Below are 22,876 nucleotides of genomic sequence, written 5' to 3'. Positions count from 1 at the left end.
AGGAGGTCGGCTAAGTCACTGTTTGTCTCTGGGAAGTGTTCAGCTAAGAGGTGAATGTTGAGATGTATTGCCCCAACACCAAATCTTCTGAGACAGGCGTGATAACTGTAAAGAGTTTGTCCCCTCCATATTTTTGTAAATAGAACATGGCTGTTGTGTTGTTGGTCCGAACCAAGACTACCTTGTTTTTCAATGCTAAGTGAAGTGCCTAAAGCTCTAGGTAGTTGAGGTGGAAACTTTGTTGTTTGGTGTACCAGGACCCAAAACTGAGATCGTGTAGGTGTGCACCCTATCCTGTGAGCACCCCCTGGGGGGAATTATCTGTGGAACTGGGTCTATGAACAGCTGCCCCTTTGATAGGTTTTGTGTGCTCCACCACTGCAGAGTAATGTGTGCGGCTGTCTACCAATGCTCGATTCTGTGACTGAAACCACTGACTCTCCAGACATTCCTGTAGTGGACACATACGTAGTCTTGCATATGGCACTACTGCAATACAAGATGTCATCATGCCTACAAGTTTGTGAACTATTGTGACTTGTGTTGACTGGGGAGAAATTGACGTAGCAGCATTGTGATGTTGTGAATCCTATACTGCCTGTATTTGGGTTGGCTAGAAGCAAATTTGTGCTGAGAATAGCCCTAGATAAGGCTGAATTTTTGAAGGACGAAGGTGTGACTTTTGCATGTTGATTATAAACCCCAGTTGATGACGTTGTAGAATGGTCTGAGTGTGTTGCAGACAGTTGAATTGTACTGGCTTTGATGAGCCAATCGTCCAGAGACTTAATATATATGATGTTTGGAGGCGTTTTGATGAGCTCCAGACAATAACCATGTAGGATAATATCCAACACACACTGGCCTGTTATGTTTTTCCAGGCAGCGAAGAAAACTTGTATTCGTCCCCCCAACAGGTGTTAAATGCTCGGGGGAATGAGAATTGAGCCACTGTTAAGAGGTGGAGGGTATGGTGCAGGTGGAAGTACCTGGAACTATTCCCTTCATATGTACCTTTATAATATCCTCTTGAAGGGGAGGTGTGATGCTGCTGCCTATAAGAAGAGATAGACACATTCTGATGTTGTGGTTTGGGAGCCATGTTTGTATGTGGGACACCAAAAGGAGCAGGAGTTTAAAGCACACCCATTAATTTGCCAATTTCTGTATCTTTTTTCATTTTTTCTAGTGTTTGAACTAAACAGATGTTGTTGGTCAAAAGGGGCATTCAAGTGTGTCTGCTGAACCTCTGATTTAAAGCCAGATATGCGGGGCTAAGGGTGGCTTTGCAACAGGATGCTTGTATTTATGCCCCTGGCAGCCGTGTCAGCTGCATCGAGGGCGCATCTGATCAAATTATTTGAGATTAGCTTACCCTCCTAAACAATTTGGTGACCTCTTTTCTTGTACTCCTCACCGGGAGATGTTAGAGGAGTTCCTCAATTTCATCCCAATGGGCCCTGTTGTACCTTGCCAACAACCTGTGGGTGTTACCAATTTACCAATGGTTGGCTGCCTTGGCTGCCTTTGCTGCCACCCTTTTCCCCAAGGTATCAATGAGTTTAGACTCCTTATCGGGTGGAGGGGCATCTGCTGATGTCTGCAAATTAGCACTCTTATGGGCATTAGATACCACCAGCGACTCTGCCCTTGATATAGGGTGGATCTGTGGGTGCAGCGTTGTACTTCTTATCTACTCTTTGTGTGATTAGACACGTGTGCACTGGATCTTTAAAGATCTCATCCGAGTGGTGAAGCATCCCTTTTAACATGGACACATACTATTTTGCCCTAGTGGTAGAAGAAAGTGTCTCAAAGAGATGGCTTAGCTGGGTATAAGTCTGGGTCTTTATCCCTGTGGGTGGGGCCAATGTTGTAGTTGTCCCATGGATCTGTGGGTAGTTGATCATTATCATCCCCTCGTCCCTGATCCCCAGCATAAGAATGTGGGGAGCCTTTTGGAGTAATGTCTCCTACATCACTGAGAGAATGATGTGGTGAAGAAGGTGATGGTGGTGGTGAGGGAGGTGGTGGAGGAGAAGGAGGCAAAAGTGGCTGTAGAGGAATGATTGCAAAGTCCTTTTTTGGTTTTCTTACGAGGTACAGGCAGGCTGATAGCCTTGTCAAAAGAAATCTTGCGCTTCAATGGAGCAGGCTCTGCCTTTGCTAAAATCCAACTAGTTGAAAGTTGGATATTTATCTTCTTCAGCTTCGGATCAAGCCTTTCCTTCATGATCTCGAGGATCAGTTCTGGGGCTGAAATGGAAGGTTTTGGTGCCGCATATGGTCTTTATTTTAGTGCAGAGGTCGGAACCAAAGTCGGGGTTGCTCATAGCCGAGGAGGCAGATGGTCGGCTTGTGTGGTAGCAGGAGGTTTCAACTTAGCTTTCTATGCAAGGCGCAAGGGCAGGACATTCTTACCAAATGTTCAGTGCCTACCATGACCTGTCGATAGTGGTGGCCCAGGAGCCGAAGTTTCGGTTGGAACCAATAGTTTTTCAGTGGGTTGGACAGAGACAGGAGTACTCACGTGCTGTACTGAAGGAAAGTCCTACATCTGTAGACCGAAATCTATGTCAGTCGGAACAGAGTCTGGTATGGAAAGGGTCTCCTCCTCAATTGCTAAGGCTTTGCGCAGTTCTTCCTCTGCTTGTTCAACACCATGATAGTCAAAGATTTTGGATGTCTCTTCTAATACTTTTTGCTGCATTTCTTAACCAGTGCGCCTGACGTCCTGCAATGTTTTCTTCTAACGGAAAGACTGACAGTCCTCCCAGTTTTCTTCATTGTGGTTGGGAGACAGAAACAGGTTGCAAACTTGATGGAGGTCTGCATGCAGGTATTTTTTGTGGCAGTTGGGACAGAACTGAAAAGCAGTTTGGTCCATTAGCGTGGCATTGTTGGTCAAAGTGCTGAGACATGAAAGAAGGCCCGAAAGAGCGAGGCCCGAAGGTTGTGACTGGAGAATGTTGAATTGACACAATCGAAGGATTGCTTCTGTTTTGAAAAACCGACGATGGAACGCAAATTAAATCAATACAGACAGGTGTAGTGATTAACAACAAACCGAAGGGGACCTGAAACGATTTCGAACTGGAACACCGAAAACTACGTTCAAACTCAAAGGTGCAAAAAAAACATAACAATGCAGTCGATATCCATGCGCATTATCACCAAGTCTTGTGACTTAAGAGACTTCTTTGAAGAAAAAAAGTTGCACTGTATCTACAGCCACACATGCCATGATTATATATATATATATAAATATAAATATATATATATATATATAAAAATATAAATTAGGAACTGGCCCAGTGTATGGTGTACACCTATGGTCTGGCACCCTATACTGAGCCCAGGCAACCCTTAGTGATAGTGTTTAGTTGCCCAGATAGCAAAAGCGCTCTACCAGTAGCTGTGGTGGGCAGCCAAAGCTTATCTCGGAGGAGTGTAAAGCACTTGCAATACCACGACAGTATTTTTTGTTACAACACTAAGGCTATCCTAACATTTGTATATGTCCACTTGGATATATCTACACACCGAACATACACTTAGCAAAAAGCAGGAAAAGCACCGGAATACATGAGACCCTATGGGGGGCCAAACTATATACTAAGAAAGTTCTATAAGAATGGAGGTGCCCAACCAAGGTAAGTGTGTTAGGATCCCAGAGGCTGTAGGAGTAGGAAATCACCAGAGGTAAGTAGTAGAAATCCCACACGCGGCCGGGTGCAGAGTTGTTATCGAGCAGGATGCCCCCTAGGCTGACACAGAACCATCGCAGTTGGAATTTTATGGATTCAGAACCTTAAGAGGAGCCAGTGGAAACCTGTTGGCACAAAGAAGGTTGGAGACTGCCCCCAACCCGCAGATACCCAGCAGACTGGAAGCAAGGCCCTGTTGACTCGACCCTAGAAAGAGTCGCGTCAGGGCAGGCCTTCAGCAGGAAGGAAAGCCAGCCAGCGTCGGAGGATGCCCCACGAGTGACCCACTGGAAGCAGGCACAGGGAGACACAGAGAGGGCTCAGTAGCATAACAAAACAGGAGTCCCATGTCACTGGAGCTGCACAGTGCAAGCTGATCCTGGAGTTGTATAGTGCTGGAGGCTAGGGCTTCTTGGAGCTCGAAATCTCTTGGAGGAGAGCTAACAAGGCAAGGGGCCACCATCTCCGAAGTTGGTCAGAAGACAAGTTGGACCCGGAGAGGACTAAAGAGCCACCATCTGTGAGCAGAGCCTTTTTGTTGTCTGTGGGACAGCAGGATCTACCAGCCCGTTGTTTTCTTGAGGTACCTGCGGATGCAGGGGGGTGACTCCTTCACTCCAAGGGAGATTCCTTCTTGTTTCTTGGATGCAGGCACAGTCCTTGTGACCCTGGAGGATGCACATCCACGGATGTTGCAAAAATCTTGCAGGAGTGGAGAAACAGTGTTGCAGTGAGGAACCCTCCCAACGGGATACCATCTTGCTTCAGTTCCAAAAGCAGACAAGCAGCAGTTCCGGAGACCATAAGCAGAAGATGACATGCAGAGAGTTCCTTGAAGAGTCTTGCTCAACGAATCTGAGGATCCACCCTCGAGAGAGTCCTTAAGAAACCTTAAAAGGGGGTTAGTCACTCTCTGTAGTGACCCACCTATTAGAGGGGTTCAGAGACGTCATCTACCTGGCCTAACCAGTCAGATGCTTCCAGGGGCCTTTGCCCACTTTGTTTCCAAGATGTCAGAATCAACCGACCACCTGGCAGAGCTCTGTGCACCTTCCCAGGGGGCGGGAGCTGGATAGGGGAGGTGGTCGTCCTTTGTGTAGTTTCGCCACCACTGGAACCAGGGGTTCCTGAACTGGTGCAAACCGGATTATGCAAGGAGGGCACCAATTGTGCCCTTCAAAGAAGTTTAGTGGCGCTCAGAGGCCATCCTACTTTAGCCCAGAGACACCTATTTCAAAAGGAGAAGTGGTCACAGCTCTCCCTTGCAGGGAATCCTTTGTTATTCCTTCCCCTGCTTGAGTTAGGCTCATCAGCAGGAGGGCAAAACAGTGTTTGGGGTCGGCAGCAGTGTGGGCTGGCAGCCAGTCCCCATATGGCTGCGCAGGCAGAACTGGGGGATCCTCTAAGGAACCCCCAGAATACATGGGATCATGCAACTAGCACTGGAATTGGTGTAGTTGCATGATTTCAACATGTTTGATGCCAAACATGCCTAGGTTCGGAGAAGTCATTATGTAGTTGGGCCACTAGTGTTGACCAGTGTCCATACACACCCTTAAGATGGCTTCCCTACACTTACAAAGCCCACAGAACGGAGTCCGCGGTTTGTAGGGGTACTTTCCTCATGCATGGGTCCCCTCACACTTAGGGACATGCACCCAGCTCGTTGGCCAAATGGCTTATCAGTGGGGTGACTTACCATGTCCAAGTGCAGTGGCTGTGATAGAAGAGCAAGCCTTATATCTAAAGTGAATGGTGCATGCACCATTTCACGCAGACTGCAATAGCAGGCCTGCAGGCACACTTTGCATGGGCTCCCATGGGTGGCATAAGACATGCTGCAGCCCATGTGAGACACCAGGTGTACCAAAGCCTTGGGTACCTATGTACCATGTACTAGGGACTTAAATGGGTACACCAGTATGCCAACTGTGGAGTGTAAAAGTTGACCAAGCAACCAAATTTAAAGGAGACAGCACAGACACTGGGGTCCTATTAGCAGGAACCCAGTGCACTATGGTCCGGGCACTCAGAGCTGTAAAACTTGTATTGTAACCAGTGGCGGCCCGTCCTTTAGGGCGGAGGGGCCACGCCCCCCCCACCCCATGAAGAGTGTCTGTCAGGCTGAACAAAGGTCAGCCAGACAGACACTCTTTATGTTTAGGTCAGGCAGCCAGGAGCAGACATACGTGATTTGCGCAGACTCCTGGCTGCCTGAGCTGAACTTTGCTGGGCTGAGGAGATCACGACCCCTATGGGCGTGACCTCCTCGGCCCAGCAAAGGTGCCTCCAGGCCCTCCCCTGGGTGACGAGGAAAGCGTCACCCATTGACACTCTCCCTGGGCGCTTCAGGTTTAAGCCCTGAAGCGCCCACGGCGAGTGTCAATCAGTGACACTTCGTCACAGAGTGGGGTGGGGTCAGCAGTCTCACTGACCCCATCCCACTCTGTGACGAGGCTGGGACTGCTGCCTTCCCTCATTAGCTGACCTGGGACCTGGAGGCTAAAGGTAAGTGTGTGTGTGTGTGTGTGTGTGTGTGTGTGTGTGTGTGTGTATGTATGTGTGTTATGTTTTACATTGAATGTTTGGTGCGCACGTGCATGTTTGAGTGTTATGAGTGTTGTTCATGGATGTGCGTGCGTGCGTGTGTGTGAAAGAATTAATGTGTTTGATCTTGTAAAATGAATGTTTGGTGCGTGCGTGCATGTTTGAATGGAATGAGTGTTGTTAATGGATGTCAGTGCGTGCGTGTGTGTGGAAGAATGAATGTGTGTGAATTTGTAAAATGAATGTTTGGTGCGTGCGTGCATGTTTGAATGGAATGAGTGTTGTTAATGGGTGAGCGTGCGTGTGTGTTTGGGTGTGAAAGAATGAGTCTGTGTGTGTGTTTGTGTGTGTGCCCCGCCCGCCCTCCTCCCAAAGCTGCCGGCCGCCACTGATTGTAACTTTCATTCTAGCAACATCAGACACAGAACTAGTTTTGGTTAGAAAGCAGACTTTGTTATCCTGCAAGATGCCATTTTATAAGGTGTTTAAATACTCTTCATGTGATTTGCATACAACAGACAAACAAAATCTTGTCTCCGTCACAGAGTTCACTGATCTGTCATGGATAATCATCACATTAATGCCAGAAGACAGTTATAAAATTGCATCCACTAAGTAAATATAATGACATTTGCAATGTACTATTAATTTTTTCCAACCCGTGTTCAACATATCTTCATATCATATAATTTGCGGACAATTAGGTTTTTAGTGCACTAATATTGAACAAAATTAGAAGTTCGGTGGAGTAATATCAGCCCTTGTTGGCTATCATTCTAACTTACCACCACATGAACACATAAAACCTTTTGTGCTGTTAAAATAAATATTTCTGCTTCATTATGTATTAAATCTACACACATAATGGAAAGAAAATGTATTAGTGTATAGAGCCGTTACACCATTGTCACTAGTGATAAAACCAATGCAGCCCTAATGGGCACATACTTAACAAATTGTGATCAAATACCGGGTCTTTAAAAAATAAAAAAAAATAAAAAAAGTCTAAGAGTTTTCAAGCCTTTGATCGCAATATCGCTCAGGCTACTTGGGTTGCTGGAAGCAGTTCTTATGTATAAATTTAACTATAAATCTTGTGGTTTGTTAATGGGACTGAGCTGTAGTGTCTTGCACATTTTTTTTTAACTATACAGTTTTGACGCCAAACGGACGCTATAGCAGTGTGACGTAATCACTAGAATCGAATGTAATGAAAGCTTGGTTTCAAATGTTGGAGTTCACCGGTCCACACAGAGGAACAAAGATGTGTAATTTACAGCTCTCTGTGTGGCGTAATCATTAGTGGGTACCCAAGCTGGGGAGGACGCTACAACTGGCAACAAGATAGAGGATAAGTAATCCAAAGGAGGACAGTGCTCTCCCAGAGAGTTTGTCGTGGTCCAAGCAGACTGCTTGTTCCTGCCATGTGTGCCTTTGGTGAATTACAGAGTCACTGGTTCGCATAGGTGGAGTCAAAGCGCAACGCCAACCAGTGTGAAGCAATGTAAAGAAAGCTTCACTGTGAAGTCTATGCATCATTGGTTAAGAAGCTACTGCCAAGACCATACTAAAATGTACAACGCTGCCACACAAAATAAACTTATGCATTGTATGGAGTTTTAACTCTGAAGGTGGACACAACAAGATTTACAAAGCGCTGTCAAAGATAATCATAATTTACTACATAGGGTTGGGAACAGAAGCCCTGCACGGCAGAGATCAACCAGTTGTAAGAAAATGCAAACTGAAGTGCTAAAATTATTAAATAAATGACTTGCAGAGCCCGCTAAAGAGTCACCATGCCACAGAGGTTGTTAGAAAGTGTCTCAAGGAAAAGTGCTCAGGGTTGTGCTTATAGAGCTGTCCATACCCAAAGCAGCTAAATACCAAGTTGCTGAGTGGGGCTCAGGACAACTTCATAGGTCTTCAAAGAGCAGTGTTGAAGGCAACTGTTGGATTTGTGAAATTTGAGGATGGCAGCTAAGAGAGAAGATCCAGCTCCAATGAATGTTTAAGACAATCCTGAGGCCCACAAGTCAAAGGACTCCAGAGGAAGGTTGCATAAACAGGATCATCAAACAGCATCAAAGAGCACACTACTTTCAACGTCAGTAAGGCTCACACTAGTTTACAATGGTGCCGCCTTCCTGAAACCCTCAGCTTTCGATACCGGCAAAAAGCAAAATATTGGCAATAGATGGACTGCTTGGCTAGAGATATTTGAAGATTTCATTGCTGCACTTGAAAAGACAGATAACAGAAAGACTATCAAGTATCTCAAAAATCTTGCTGGTTATGTATGAAAGAAGTAATAAAGAAAATGTCAAGAACTGATGAAGAAGTCAAGTACCATCAGATTAAAAATCCTTTGAATATCAAGTTCAATCCAGTACAAAAGTTGATTACGAACTATAGGTTTTCAGTCAAGAACGAAAGAGTTGGTGAAACTATCTATGAATTAGTGAAAAGACTAGATGCACTCATCAAAGGCTGCAAGTTAAATGAATTTATTGATTTAGAAGGTATGAGTCTTAGAGTTATTCATGGATGCTTGTCAGATTCATTCATACAATGAATGCTCAGAGAAACACTTAGTCTGAAGCAAGTGTTGATGGCTGCCAGAGCTGAGGAACGTGCTGAGAGATAAACTGCCGACATGGAGGTGTCCAGAGCGAGTAGGTCATGAGTGTAAAAAGTAATCCGAAGCAAAAGACTGAAGGACTAAAAAATGTGATGTCCGCACGTAAAAAGTAGTTGTGTTTTAAATGTGGATTTTTGTTTACACATGAAGGAAAGTGTCCCACCATGGGACAGATATGTAAAGCCTGTGGGAAAGAGAACCATTTTGTGATGGTGTGTAAAGCGAAGGAAAAAATAAGTGTGTCGCAGCAGGAAGATAATATAGCCGGAAGAACATTCCAGAAGCAATGTTTGACGCGTGCCTACAAGGCCAAGCGGCAAAATTAGCTGAGGCAAATTGATACTAAACGAAGTCGATCGTCACCTAAATCAAACAGTTCATTCTTCTCAGTAACAAGTGAAAGTGAAGAAAAGATTGTGCCATTGGCGTTTATCTCAGAGAAACATACGCATTTTGTACTGGTCACTTGTGAAGAAAAATTCAGTCAAAGAAAAGCCAACATGCCAGAGTAGCTAAAGCATTCAAATACTATACAAAGATTACATTGAAAATAAATTGGTGTTCAATGCCTTTCACTATCAACAGTGGTGCATCGATAAACATAATGCCTGAAGAGAAATACAATGAACTCTCCCCTCCATTACCATGGCTTACACCATCAAACTCTAAAGTGTATACTTGGACTGCATTGACGAATATAAAGAGTCAAGGTTCATTTGTAGCAATAGTGAAACATAAGAAAAAAAAAAGGTAAAAGCACCAATCCATGAGCTTCATGGCACAGCATCAAGTGTCTGTTTACTCACTATCAAAGCGGCTGCTGATATGGGACTGATTTCCGTGAATTACAATATGAATGTTGTGCCAAGATGCCTCCTCACACTTAACGATGAGGACTCAGATTGCAGAAACATGATTATACAATTGTGAATCACCCAGAAAAGGAACCGAATCCAGCTGACTACTCAGAATTCCTACACAAGGTCACCATACTCCATCCAAGACGGCTGACACCTACATTAATTGCATCGTCTAGTCAAGATCACCAACTGCAATCTCGCTAGCCCAGATTATCGATGCCACAAAGCACGATAGTGATCTGCTGAAGTTAAAAGACATAATTACGCATCAGTCATGGAACCAACACAATCGACCGCTCACCAATGATGTTGAATAACAAAAATGTCAATGATGAAATGTCCATAACTCAGGAAGGAATTTTACTCCCGGGGTCGAGAATCCCGATTCCAGAGAGTCCGCAAATATAAAGTAACTGAAGTGGCTCATTAAGGACATTATGGTTTTATCGTCACAAAGATAGCTCTCTGAGACTCAGTTTGATTTCCAAACTGCCTTTCTATCAATGTTATTAAACTTACTCTCAACATGTCAGAACTCCTTAAGTATGCATGGGAAAGAATAGCCATCAACGTCTTTGGTCCACCTGATAATGGACATCATCTAACAGTGATTGCAGATGAATACTCACATTTCCTGTTGGTTGAAGATTGCTCATCCACAACTCACGAACGAGTCACTGAAAAGCCTGATGGCATCTTCATGTAGCATTTCAGGCACTGTGAAGTCTCACAAAGGCCCACTCTTTACCAGTAAATAAATTAAAGAATTCCTGGAGCATCTGATCATAAAGCATCAAAAGGAGTACACCTTTGTGGCCACAGGCTAACAGACTTGCTGAGTGTTTTATGAATCTGTTAAGGAGTGCAGTGTGCAACTCTTGGGCAGCTCAATTTGAAAACAGTACTAAAATTCGACTCTACAGGCTTATCGTTCAACCCTACCTGACTTCAGTCAAAAGTGCTGCGAACATAGAGTTTGGAGAGCAATGACAACCAAGTTACCTCAAAGACAGAAAGAGAGACCAAAATGAGAACATGACTCATACAAGGAACTTGGTTAAGAAGCAGAAACTGAAAGCTTATGCAGACAAGAGGTAACATGCAAAGGAAATCTCCTTTAGAAAAGGAGATTTGGTGATCGCCCGCACAAAAGAAAATTTGATGCTCCCTATGAATTTTCCAAGTGGTGTCTACCAAGGGACACATGGTGACTGACTAATGCCCTGAAAAGTCTATTATCAGGGACTCTTCTCACTTTAGGCCTGTGATTTATTGAGCTTCAACACGAAATGGTGAAAGAAAGACTGACCCTGAAAACTCAGTGACTGCTGCTGCCTCTTTACCATCTTTGGCAATCTCTGAAACTGAACATGACAGTTTACAGTAACTAGACTAGGTCGCATGATCACAGCAACAAGAAGATTGATCAAAGAGATATTGTGTGTGTGTGTGTGACGTAATTGCTAGAATAGAATGTAATGAAAGCTTGGTTTAGAATGTTGGAGTCCACAGGTAGACACAGAGGAATAGAGACATGTGATTTACAGCCCTGTGTGTGGTGTGGTCATTATCTAGTAACCAGACAGTGGAGGACGCCTCATGAGCCAAGGAGTATATATATTAAGTGTGTGCCATTACGGCTGCTTGGTTTTAGCACTAGTTAAAATGATATAAGGGCACAATACACTAGTACATTTTCTTTCCATTACATGTGTAGATTTCATACATAGCAAAGCAGAAATTTATTTTAACTGAACAAAAGATTTTATGTTTGCATGTGGTGATAGGTAATAAGTAATACATTAACCTACACATACATATATTTTGGCTTTCCGCATTCCTTAGTGGCTGCACAGCTGACAATATATGTGAACATATGTTATCTAATTCAGGTATGCCCCTTACCAAGTTCTGAAGTTGCAATTTCGGGGATAGTTAGCCTCACCATAGATCCGTTGCTGAGTTCCTGAAAGAGAACAATTTAAGAACTTTAAAAAAAGGTAAACAGACTTTTCTACTTAAATAGTAATTAGCTCATCGAAAGAGTTAAGCTTGCTGGTCATAGCATGGGCAAAGTCAATAGTTCTGGCTTTAATGTGCCAAAACATGTATGTTATAGAATATGTTGTTACAATTATCCCTTAGCTGAGCCCTCCTGCTCACAACTCCTTGCCTGCAAGATGACATTAGACAAGGGCTAGCCACTTATAAATAGTCCGCTGCAAGATGGATAGTGATTTTATTGCATTATTTATTTTTGTACAAGCTATTGCCAAGAAGATCCTGAGCTCACGCCACAAGAGGGAAAGTGGCTACCACAGCATAAAATGTCCCTATTGTAGACAGTTGTAGAGCTGCAACACGGAAACCTGCCCATATGCTCACTTAACGCTGCGGTCTATTGTTGGACACCAAAGCAGAACCCAAAGTAGGGCAAGAAACATTTAAGAAGCTTTACAAATGTGTCCTTTTTGTGTGGTGGCTTACCACACCATATACCCAAAATAAAACACACACATAAATATAAAACAAAAAAACACAGTGGCCACTGTGTAGTTATAGTTAGTCAGTTTCCATATGAAGAGTGTTTTTTTGTTTCACCAGTAACTATTGTGACATTTGATGAATTTACCCCTCTCGCCGCTGAACACCTGCATTTTCAGATTCGCACCGACCCGAGGACCACCCTCAGAAGATCCCTCGTCTACCGTCCTCCCGGACCTCGCACCCCTTTCAGCGACGCCATCGCCGACTTCATCTCCCCGCACGCCCTCGCCTCACCGGACTACATCCTCCTAGGCGACCTCAACTTCCATCTGGAACAAAACAACGACCCCAACACCACCACCCTGCTCGACAACCTCGCCAACCTCGGCCTCAAACAACTGGTAAACACTGCCACCCACATCGCCGGACACACACTCGACCCTATCTTCTCTGCCAGCAAACACGTCTTCTTCAGCCACGCCTCCGCCCTTCATTGGACCGACCACAGCTGCGTCCACTTCACATTCCGACGCGAGACCCGCCACCTCCGCACTCAACCCATCCCTCGCCGACAGTGGAACAAGATCCCTGAAGAGCAACTCTTCTCCGCACTCGCCGCCAACCAACCCACCCTCACCACCGACCCCAACGACGCAGCCCTCAACCTCACAAACTGGATCTCCAACTGCGCAGACAACCTTGCTCCCCTCAAACGCTCGCAGCGACAGAACACCAAGAAACCCCTCTGGTTCTCTGACACCCTCAAAGAATCAAAGAAAACTTGTCGCGCACTTGAGAAAGCCTGGCGCAAGGACCGCCCTCAAGAACGCTACCCGCGAACACCACCACCTGATCCGCGCTGCCAAAAGGAATTTTTTCACCGACAGACTGGACAAAAACAGCCACAACAGCAGAGAACTCTTCAGCATCGTCAAGGAGTTCTCCAACCCCAGCGCCAACGCCAACGCCGTCACGCCCTCACAGGATCTATGCGAATCCCTCGCCACTTTCTCCCATCGCAAGATCAGCGACCTCCACGACAGCTTCGGACACCAGACCCAACCAAACACCACCGAACCCGCATCCCCGACCATCATCCTCAACAACTGGACCCACATCAGCACGGAAGAAACCAAATCCATCATGAACTCTATCCACTCCGGCGCCCCTTCAGACCCCTGCCCGCACTTCATCTTTAACAAAGCCGACGACATCATCGCCCCACACCTCCAGACCGTCATCAACTCTTCTTTTTCTTCTGCTACCTTCCCCGAATGCTGGAAACACGCCGAAGTCAACGCCCTACTAAAGAAACCTACGGCTGACCCGAGCGACCTGAAAAACTTCCGCCCCATCTCCCTTTCCCAGCCAAAGTAATAGAGAAGACCGTCAACAAACAGCTGACCACCTTCCTGGAAGACAACAACCTGCTCGACCCCTCACAGACCGGATTCCGAACCAACCACAGCACTGAAACCGCCCTCATCTCAGTCACAGACGACATCAGAACCCTGATGGACAACGGTGAAACAGTCGCCCTCATTCTTCTCGACCTCTCGGCTGCCTTTGACACCGTCTGTCACCGCACCCTAATCACCCTACTCTGCTCCACCGGGATCCAAGACCAGGCCCTGGACTGGATCGGCTCCTTCCTCGCAAACCGCTCCCAAAGAGTCTACCTCCCTCCGTTTCGCTCAGAACCCACTGAGATCATCTGCGGCGTACCTCAAGGCTCATCACTCAGCCCGACACTCTTCAATGTCTACATGAGCCCCCTCGCCAACATCGTACGCAAGCACGACATCATCATCATCACCTCCTACGCCGACGACACCCAACTTATACTCTCCCTCACCAAGGACCCCGCCAGCGCCAAGACCAACCTACAAGAGGGTATGAAGGACGTCGCAGATTGGATGAGGCTCAGCCGCCTAAAGCTGAACTCTGAAAAAACGGAAGTCCTCATCCTCGGCAACACCCCGTCCGCCTGGGACGACCCCTGGTGGCCCACGGCCCTCGGCACTGCACCGACCCCCGCAGACCACGCCCGCAACCTCGGCTTCATCTTGGACCCTCTTCTCACCATGACCAAGCAAGTCAACGCCGTGTCCTCCGCCTGCTTCCTCACCCTCCGCATGCTCCGCAAGATCTTCCGCTGGATCCCCGCCGACACCAGAAAAACCGTGACCCACGCCCTCGTCACGAGCCGCCTGGACTACGGCAACACCCTCTACGCCGGGACCACAGCCAAACTCCAAAATCACCTACAACGCATTCAAAACGCCTCGGCCCGCCTCATCCTCGACATACCCCGCAGCAGCCACATCTCCGCACACCTGAGACACCTGCATTGGCTCCCAGTCAGCAAAAGGATCACCTTCCGACTTCTCACCCACGCACACAAAGCCCTCCACGACAAGGGACCGGAATACCTCAACAGACGCCTCAACTTCTACGTCCCCACCCGCCCCCTCCGCTCCTCTGGCCTTGCACTCGCCGCCGTCCCTCGCATCCGACGCTCCACAGCGGGTGGGAGATCTTTCTCCTTCCTGGCGGCCAAGACCTGGAACTCCCTCCCCACCAGCCTCAGGACCACCCAGGACCACTCCGCTTTCCGGAGACTCCTAAAGACCTGGCTGTTCGAGCAGCGATAACCACCCCCTTTGTCCCTAGCGCCTTGAGACCCGCACGGGTGAGTAGCGCGCTTTATAAATGCTAATGATTTGGATTTGATTTGATGAATCTTCATATAACTTGCCCCCCAAAAAAGTTACCCACTTCTGCTACTTGCTGGGACATTTTATATTTTGGTCTGATGTGACAAGGGTGGGTTGAGAAAAATGGTGCCGGGGGAAGGGTGGTGTGTGATTAGGGATGGGGTTCTAGAGCAGCTAATTTATTATTCACTGCTCTGTCCAAGGAGCACCCCACAGTGAGGGGAGCTTACTATAATTTGTTAATGCAGTAAGAGCTGGAGCTGTATGCTCTTCAGCTGGAGTGCAGGAACCTCTTGTGGTTGGTTCTATGTCCGCACTTTGTGGCCTCAAAATATTTTCAAATAAAGACTCCAAAGCATGTTTCTTATTTTTTTTTTAAATAATGCCTTACTGAAAATATTTTGAGGCAATCATTTTTATTAAACATCGAAATGTATGAAATATATATTTTATTATGTTTATTAGTGGCTTTTTGACAAAGTAAATAGGTCTGTTTTATATATGTTGATGTGCTGACCTTTCATAGAGCCAGTAGCCCTGCTAACCTTTTGGCTAAGCCTGTTGGTCTGCTTACTTAAAATGACTACCGACATGACATATTGAGCCGTGGAAAGGAGGGTGGTGTCTGTGTGTGGTTAGATGAAGGGCCTGCCCTGCACCCACAACCTGCTCCCAGGCCCTGCTGAACGATGACTTTACGTTAAAAAATAGTCACTGAAAAAATCAAAGCTTAAAGTGGTTATAACTAGGAATTGTAATAATATCTTATTTTAAATTATTTTTTAAATGAGAAACTCACAAAGGATAAAGGCCTGGAATGCAAGTTATAATTACTTTAGGACACAAGTTATAGTTACTTGAGATAGCAATAACTAGTTATTTTCATTTCTGTTTTTAAACATTACGTTCTAACTAACATTTCCACCCAAATATAACACTTCTTTAACCTTTGTTTTTTTCAGTGGACAGCTTCTTTTGTATCTATAATCAATGTGAACCTAACAGGTTGCATTGTTACCTTCATGTTCTCTACTGAGAAATGTAATCACTGCATTTTAATGCTGCAATGCAGTTCCAGTATGGCAATAGGGATAGTTATTTTCAACATTTATGAAAAAATGAGGTCTCAGTTAGACTTCCATTCCACAGTTTTAAATATGAATTCATGGTCAAAGACATTTTATAATTCTATGGTGCTGTGAAAACTACACCAAAAGGTGGGGTGGTCTAGGATTCACACACATCACAGGGTATTATTCTAGCATTTATGACTTTCAATCAAGATCCTATAATGCATAAATAGCCATTTCCAAAGTAAGATGAAGGTGTACTTGAGTATGTTTGTGACTGAGACTAGTCTCTCTTACCCATTCATAAATTACCAACAAAAACAAATATTTACCATTGTGACTCTGTTATGGACTGGATCTCTTACAGAGTGGATGTAGGTTCCAGGTTGATAGAAAGTGCAGTCATCTATGTAGGAGGACTCATTAAGTCTTGATGAATCCCTCAGTTCAGGAACAGGTGACAGTAGCACTCCCTACAAAAGAAATGAACAAGAAATATTATACATTTCATGCACTTTGGCACCAATAACGTATTCTACATTAACAAAGACTACATTTCTCAATTTTGCTTGGGGTTAGCCAGTTTATGTATACCATACATGCCGTTGAACACAATTATTTTTCTTCGATGTTACGGACACTTTCAAACCTACAATAAGATGGTTTACACAGTTTCCCTAAGATCACATGTAATTTGTTCATGCTCACACAACCACAAACCATTTTGACTTTCTCTCATGAAAACTGACATTTTTGGGGATTTTACAAATAATGCACTTGGTTCTATAAATGCTACGAGCAAGCCAGATATAAGATGTGGGTTAGTTACACTTTTATACTGTAAAGGTCCCTTTCATCAAAACTCTTACTAGCACAGTTCAGATTAACTGGAAACAGTAGGGGAAAATTAATAGGCTAATTGATGAAACTAGTCATCCAGTAGATAGTTGGAATGGCCTCAAAATAATGTTTCTGCTGTAGCATCTACAGTACTGTCACTGGAATAGATATATCTGGAACCTCAAAATATCTCTCAGCTTTTACATTGATCATGAGTCATCACCAAGAAAGGGTGAATAGGTATCCCTACAAACATGCATGATTAGCTTTAACCCCTTCTGTGCCCAGGACGTAATGGTTACGTCCTGAGGCACAGTGCTTGTGTGCCCAGGACGTAACCATTACGTCCTGGGCACAGAGCCCAGAGGAAGCACTAGCGATCCCTCTGTGGGGTTACCCCCCCCCCAAGGCAGGGATAGAAGGGGAAGCCCTTAGGCAAGGGTCGCTCCCCTAGGGGGGCAAATTATATTTAGGCCATTTCTGTCCCCCTTGGGGGCAGATTGGCCTATTTTTATGAGGCCAATCTGCCCCCAAGGGGGACAGAAACCACTAGACACCAGGGAGTTTTATTTTTTTTTGTGAATTTCACGCAAGGGGAACGACCCCTTAGGCAAGGGTCGTTCCCCTGGGGGGGCAGATCAGCCTATTTTAATTAGGCCGATCTGCCCCTAAGGCGGGCAGAAACCACTAGGCACCGGGGAGTTTTTTTGTTGTTGTTGTTTTACAGATGGGGAGTGACCCCTTAGGCAAGGGTCGCTCCCCTGGAGGGGCAAATTGTATTTAGGCCATTTTTGCCCCCTTTGGGGGCAGATCAGCCGATTTTAGGTCAATCTTCCCCCAAGGGGGACAGAAACCACTAGACACCAGGGAGTTTTATTTTTTTCGTGAATTTCACGCAAGGGGAGTGACCCCTTAGGCAAGGGTCGCTCCTCGGGGGCGTGGTGGGGCAAATTCATTGTAGGCCATTTTAGCCCCCCCGGGGGCAGATCGGCCTATTGTTATTAGGCCGATCTGCCCTCAGGGGGGGGGCAGAAACCTCTAGGCGCCAGGGCTATTTTTTTTTTGTGTTTGTTTGTTTTTTTAGAGATGGGGAGCGACCCATTAGGCAAGGGTCGCTCCCCTGGGGGGCAAATTGCATTTAGACCATTACTGCCCCCCTTGGGGGCAGATCGGCCGATTTTAGGTCAATCTGCCCCCAAGGGGGGGCAGAAACAACTAGGCACTGGGGATCTTTTTTTTTTTTTTGCGCCAATGTCATGCAAGGGGAGCGACCCGGTAGGCAAGGGTCGCTCCCCAGGGGGTTTGGGGGGGCAAATTTATTTTAGGCCATTTCTGCCCCCCCTGGGGCCCGGCTGAGCTAGAGGCCAAAATCCACAGGTAGGCACTTTGTAAAAAACACCTCTGTTTTCTGTGAAAAAATGAGATGTGTCCACGTTGTGTTTTGGGCCACATCCTTTCGTGGGCGCTAGGCCTACCCACACCAGTGAGGTACCATTTTTATCGAGAGACTTGGGGAAACGCTGGGTGGAAGGACATTTGTGGCTCCTCTTAGATTCCAGAACTTTCTGTCACCGAAATGAGAGGAAAAAGTGTTTTTTTGGTCAAATTTTGAGGTTTGCAAAGGATTCTGGGTAACAGAACCTGGTCAGATCCCCACAAGTCACCCCAACTTGGATTCCTCTAGGTTTCTAGTTTTCAAAAATGCGCTGGTTTGCTAGGTTTCCCCAGGAGCCGGCTGAGCTAGAGGCCAAAATCCACAGGTAAAAAAACACCTCTGTTTTCTGTGAAAAAATGTGATGTGTCCACGTTGTGTTTTGGGCCATTTCCTTTTGTGGGCGCTAGGCCTAACCACACCAGTGAGGTACCATTTTTATCGAGAGACTTGGGGGAACACAGAAAAGCAACACAAGTGTTATTGCCCCTTTCTTTCTCTACATTTTCCCCTTCCAAATGTAAGGCAGTGTGTAAAAAAGACGTCTATTTGAGAAATGCCCTGTAATTCACATACTAGTGTGGGCACCCCGGAATTCAGAGATGTGCAAATAACCACTGCTTCTCAACAACCTATCTTGTGGCCATTTTGGAAATACAAAGGTTTTCTTGATACCTATTTTTCACTTTTTATATTTCAGCAAATGAATTGCTGCATACCCGGTATAGAATAAAAACCCATTGCAAGATGCAGCTCATTTATTGGCTCTGGGTACCTAGAGTTCTTGATGAACCTACAAGCCCTATATATCCCCGCAACCAAAGAGTCCAGCTGACATAACGGTATATTGCTTTAAAAAATCTGACATCGCAGGAAAAAGTTACAGAGTAAAACGTGGAGAAAAATGGCTGGTTTTTTTTCCACCTCAATTTCAATATTTTTTTATTTCAGCTGTTATTTTCTGTAGGAAACACTTGTAGGATGTACACAAATGACCCCTTGCTGAATTCAGTATTTTGGCTACTTTTCAGAAATGTTTAGCTTTCTGGGATCCAGCATTGGTTACTCTCCCATTTTGGTCACTAACTGGAAGGAGGCTGAAAGCACAAAAAATAGTAAAAATGGGGTATGTCCCAGTAAAATGTCAAAATTGTACTGAAAAATTGGGTTTTCCAATTCAAGTCTGCCTGTTCCTGAAAGCTGGGAAGATGGTGATCTTGCCACCGCAAACCCTTTGTTGATGCCATTTTCAGGGAAAAAAACACCAGCTGCCTTCTGCAGCCCTTTTTTCCCATTTTTGTTGAAAAAAAACAAACTTTTCACTGTATTTTGGCAAATTTCTTGGTCTCCTTCAGGGGAAACCACAAAGTCTGGGTACCTCTAGAATCCCTAGGATGTTGGAAAAAAAGGACGCAAATTTGGCGTGGGTAGCTTATGTGAACAAAAAGTTATGAGGGCCTAAGTGCGAACTGCCCCAAATAGCCAAAAAAAGGCTCGGCACAGGAGAGGGAAAAGGCCTGGCAGCGAAGGGGTTAAAGGAACACACAAAAACAATAATCTCAAATTCTAACCAATGGACAAAAATGAACACGGCAACTACAGTGTTTGTTTTATTTGTTTCCAAAATCGTAGCTTCCATCAGTGGCTCTGTCTGCAATTAAGTTCATCATGCCTGCTATAACCTAATGGAGTGGAGAACCCCGAAGGGTGACAGAATTGGGATTGATTCATAAAGTTTTTTCCTCGTGTAACTGGAACGAACAAGTTACTTACCGTCGGTAATGCCTTCTCTGGTAGAGAGACAATATTTAGCTGCAGATTTCTTACCTTTGAATTGCCCCAGGAGTCAGACTGGATCCTGAAGTTTTTGCGTGAGCAGTACCTCTGTGCATTCAGAAGTGGCATCTATCGAATTGCCCCAGGAGTCAGACTGGATCCTGAAGTTTTTTCGTGAGCAGTACCTCTGTGCATTCAGAGGTGGCATCTATCGGCTCCACATGTCGTCGTCCACACCACAAGTGACATTTGCGTCACCTATACAGGCGCCAACTTCGGTGTGCTGACGTCAGTTACTTTTCAAGTCTTTCCACGCTAGGAGCGTGGAGCCATGAAGTGCACTGATACTGGCGTGTCCAAGCTATGGTCCTGAAGTGGAGTATCCTTAACCACAGAATTCTGTCCACAGAGTGGGGAGTATGGGTGGGTCGGTAAGGAATCTGTGGCTAGATATTGTCTCTACCAAATGAGTCACCAAATGGAAGTAACTTGTTCATCTGACAGAGAATGCTAATTGCAGATTCCTTACCTCTGAATTGATACCCAAGCAATACCGTCTCCAGTGGCGGGCTGCGGACAAATTCTAAACTAGGAAGTCCTGCAGGACCGAACAGGCAAAAGGCCCATACCTGTGGACCTCACTGTCCAGGCAGTAGATTTTGGTAAATGTATGCAGGGATGCCAATGCTGCTGAAAGGCAGATGTCCAGGACTGGAACTCCATGTGCTAAAGCAATGGTTGCTGCTTTACCTCTGGTGTAATGAGCCTGGAAGTCCTCAGGGGGTTGCTTTTTGGTCAATGCGTACCAGATTTTGACGAAAAGAATGACTCATAGGGAGATATTTTGTTTCTGCACCGCCCAACCTTTCTTCGCACCAACATATCCCACAAACAGTTGGTCAACCACCAGGAACTCTTTTGTGCAATCAAGGTAGAATGACAACACTCTGTTTGGGCCCAGATGGTGGATTCACTCCTCTTCTTTAGAGGGTTGCGGAGAAGTAGAGAAAGTGGGCAAGGTGACAGATTGGACCATATGAAATGGTGTCGCCACTTTGAGGAGGAAAGATGCCTAGTGCGAATCACCAGTTTGTCTGGAAAAACAGACAAGTAGGGAGGCTTGGATGATAAAGCCTGCAGCTCACACATCCTCCGGGCAGATGTTATTTCCACGAGAAGTGCTGTTTTGAGCATGAGCAGCTGAAGGGGACACATGTGTAAAGGCTCAAATGGAGCACACATTTAAAATGTAGGAACCAAATTAAAGTCTCACTGAGGCATAACAAAGGTGAAGGAGGGAACATATGGACAGGGCCTTTAAGGAATCTATTCACAATAGGGGACTTAGAGGGTTGGTCAGCCAGCCGCAAGAAGGAAGACAGAGCAGAAAGGTAACCCTTAAGAATACCCAAAGCAGACCCTGCTGGGCAAGAATAAAAGGAAGGACATCATAGAGAGAGATGCAGAAAGTGGATCAATACATTTCTCTGCACACTACTAACTTTTTCCAATGGCAGGCATACACCGTTTTGGTAGTGGGACATCTGACTGCCAGAATGACATTACAGGCTTTGGGTGAAAGGTCGAAATCTGTCAACTGTTGCCGCTCGCTCAATCTCCATGCAAGAAGGAGGAGAGTTGACAGGTTTGGGTGGAGGTCCCTCCCCTGCTGCTGTGACAGGAGATCCTCCCAAAGTGACAGCCTGAAAGGAGGATCAATGCTCAATTGCAAAAGCTTAGGTACCAGACTCTCCGTGCCCAGTCCAGAGCCACAAGGATGACTTGGACATGGTTATTCTCGATCTTCTTGTGAACTCTGGGCAGGAGTGGTATGGGTAGAAAGGCGTCCAGGAGGCCTGAGCTCCACTCGCGACAATAAGCGCCTCCGAGCGAGAGCCACCTTGGGAACTCCAATGGACAGAGTTGATGACGCTGCACGTTTTCAGCAGAGGCTAACAGATCTAACCAAGGCTTCCCCCACTGCTGAAAGAGACCTTGCGCCACCTCTGGATGGAGACGCCATTCCTGATACCCTAGGCACGGCACAGTTAGTCCACTCTGGCGTTCAGGGAACCTGCCAGATGTTGAACATCCAAGAATATGCCCTGCTGTTCCAGCTGAGTCCAGAGACGCAGAGCCCCTTGACAAAGGGTCCACGATCCCACCCCGTCCTGCTTGTTGCAGACGTGTTGTCTGTGAGCGCCTGCACTGGCCTTCTTATGATGGATGGTAAGAAGGCTTTTAATGTCAGTCTTATTGCTCTCAGATCCAGCAAGTTGATGTGGAGTCTGGGTTGCGCCAGAGACCAGAGTCCTCTGATCGCCACCTCTCCCAGGTAGCCGCCCCATCTCAGAAGTGATGCATCTGTCACTACTGTGAAATCTGGTTGGGAAAATGAGAGGGGTCTGCCTCTCACCCAGTCGGGGTACGTTAACCACCACTGCAGGTCTTTTGCAGTTCTCTCCAAGATCTGGACCATGTCAGAGAGATTCCCCTGATGTTGCGCCCCATGGAGCTTCATGCCCCACTGCACAGCCTGCATACGCCATCTAGCTTAGGTCACTAGCAGGATGCAGGAGGCCAGGAGGCCATGAGGCCCAGCAGCCTCACTGGGCCTCAGAGTCATTCTCAACTAAATCCAGGACAGAGGCTGAAACATCAGCATCATAGCCTGAATATCCTGGACTCACAGCTCAGGAGGATAAGCCTGAAGCTGCACTGTATCCAAAACAGTTCTGATGAAAGGGAGCATATAAGAGGGAGTCAGGTGTGACTTCAGCAAGTTTACAGTGAACCCCA

The 22,876-nt window shown here is 46.0% G+C and overlaps 1 protein-coding gene across 2 annotated transcripts in view; it reads right to left on the bottom strand.

Annotated features, from left to right (window-relative positions):
• Window positions 1–22,876, bottom strand: part of ANAPC1 (anaphase promoting complex subunit 1) — a 614,893-nt gene that overhangs the window by 455,394 nt on the left and 136,623 nt on the right. For both annotated transcript variants that reach the window (XM_069234703.1, XM_069234704.1), the window contains exons 14-15: window positions 16,362–16,502; window positions 11,661–11,721 (exon numbers count right to left, since the gene is read on the bottom strand). In XM_069234703.1, coding sequence (XP_069090804.1) covers window positions 11,661–11,721; window positions 16,362–16,502 — 202 coding nt within the window. The remainder of the gene's footprint in view (window positions 1–11,660; window positions 11,722–16,361; window positions 16,503–22,876) is intronic.

Source organism: Pleurodeles waltl, chromosome 5 (genome assembly GCF_031143425.1).
Source record: "Pleurodeles waltl isolate 20211129_DDA chromosome 5, aPleWal1.hap1.20221129, whole genome shotgun sequence".
Lineage (NCBI taxonomy): Eukaryota > Metazoa > Chordata > Amphibia > Caudata > Salamandridae > Pleurodeles > Pleurodeles waltl.
This window is presented reverse-complemented; position numbering and strand designations above follow the sequence as displayed.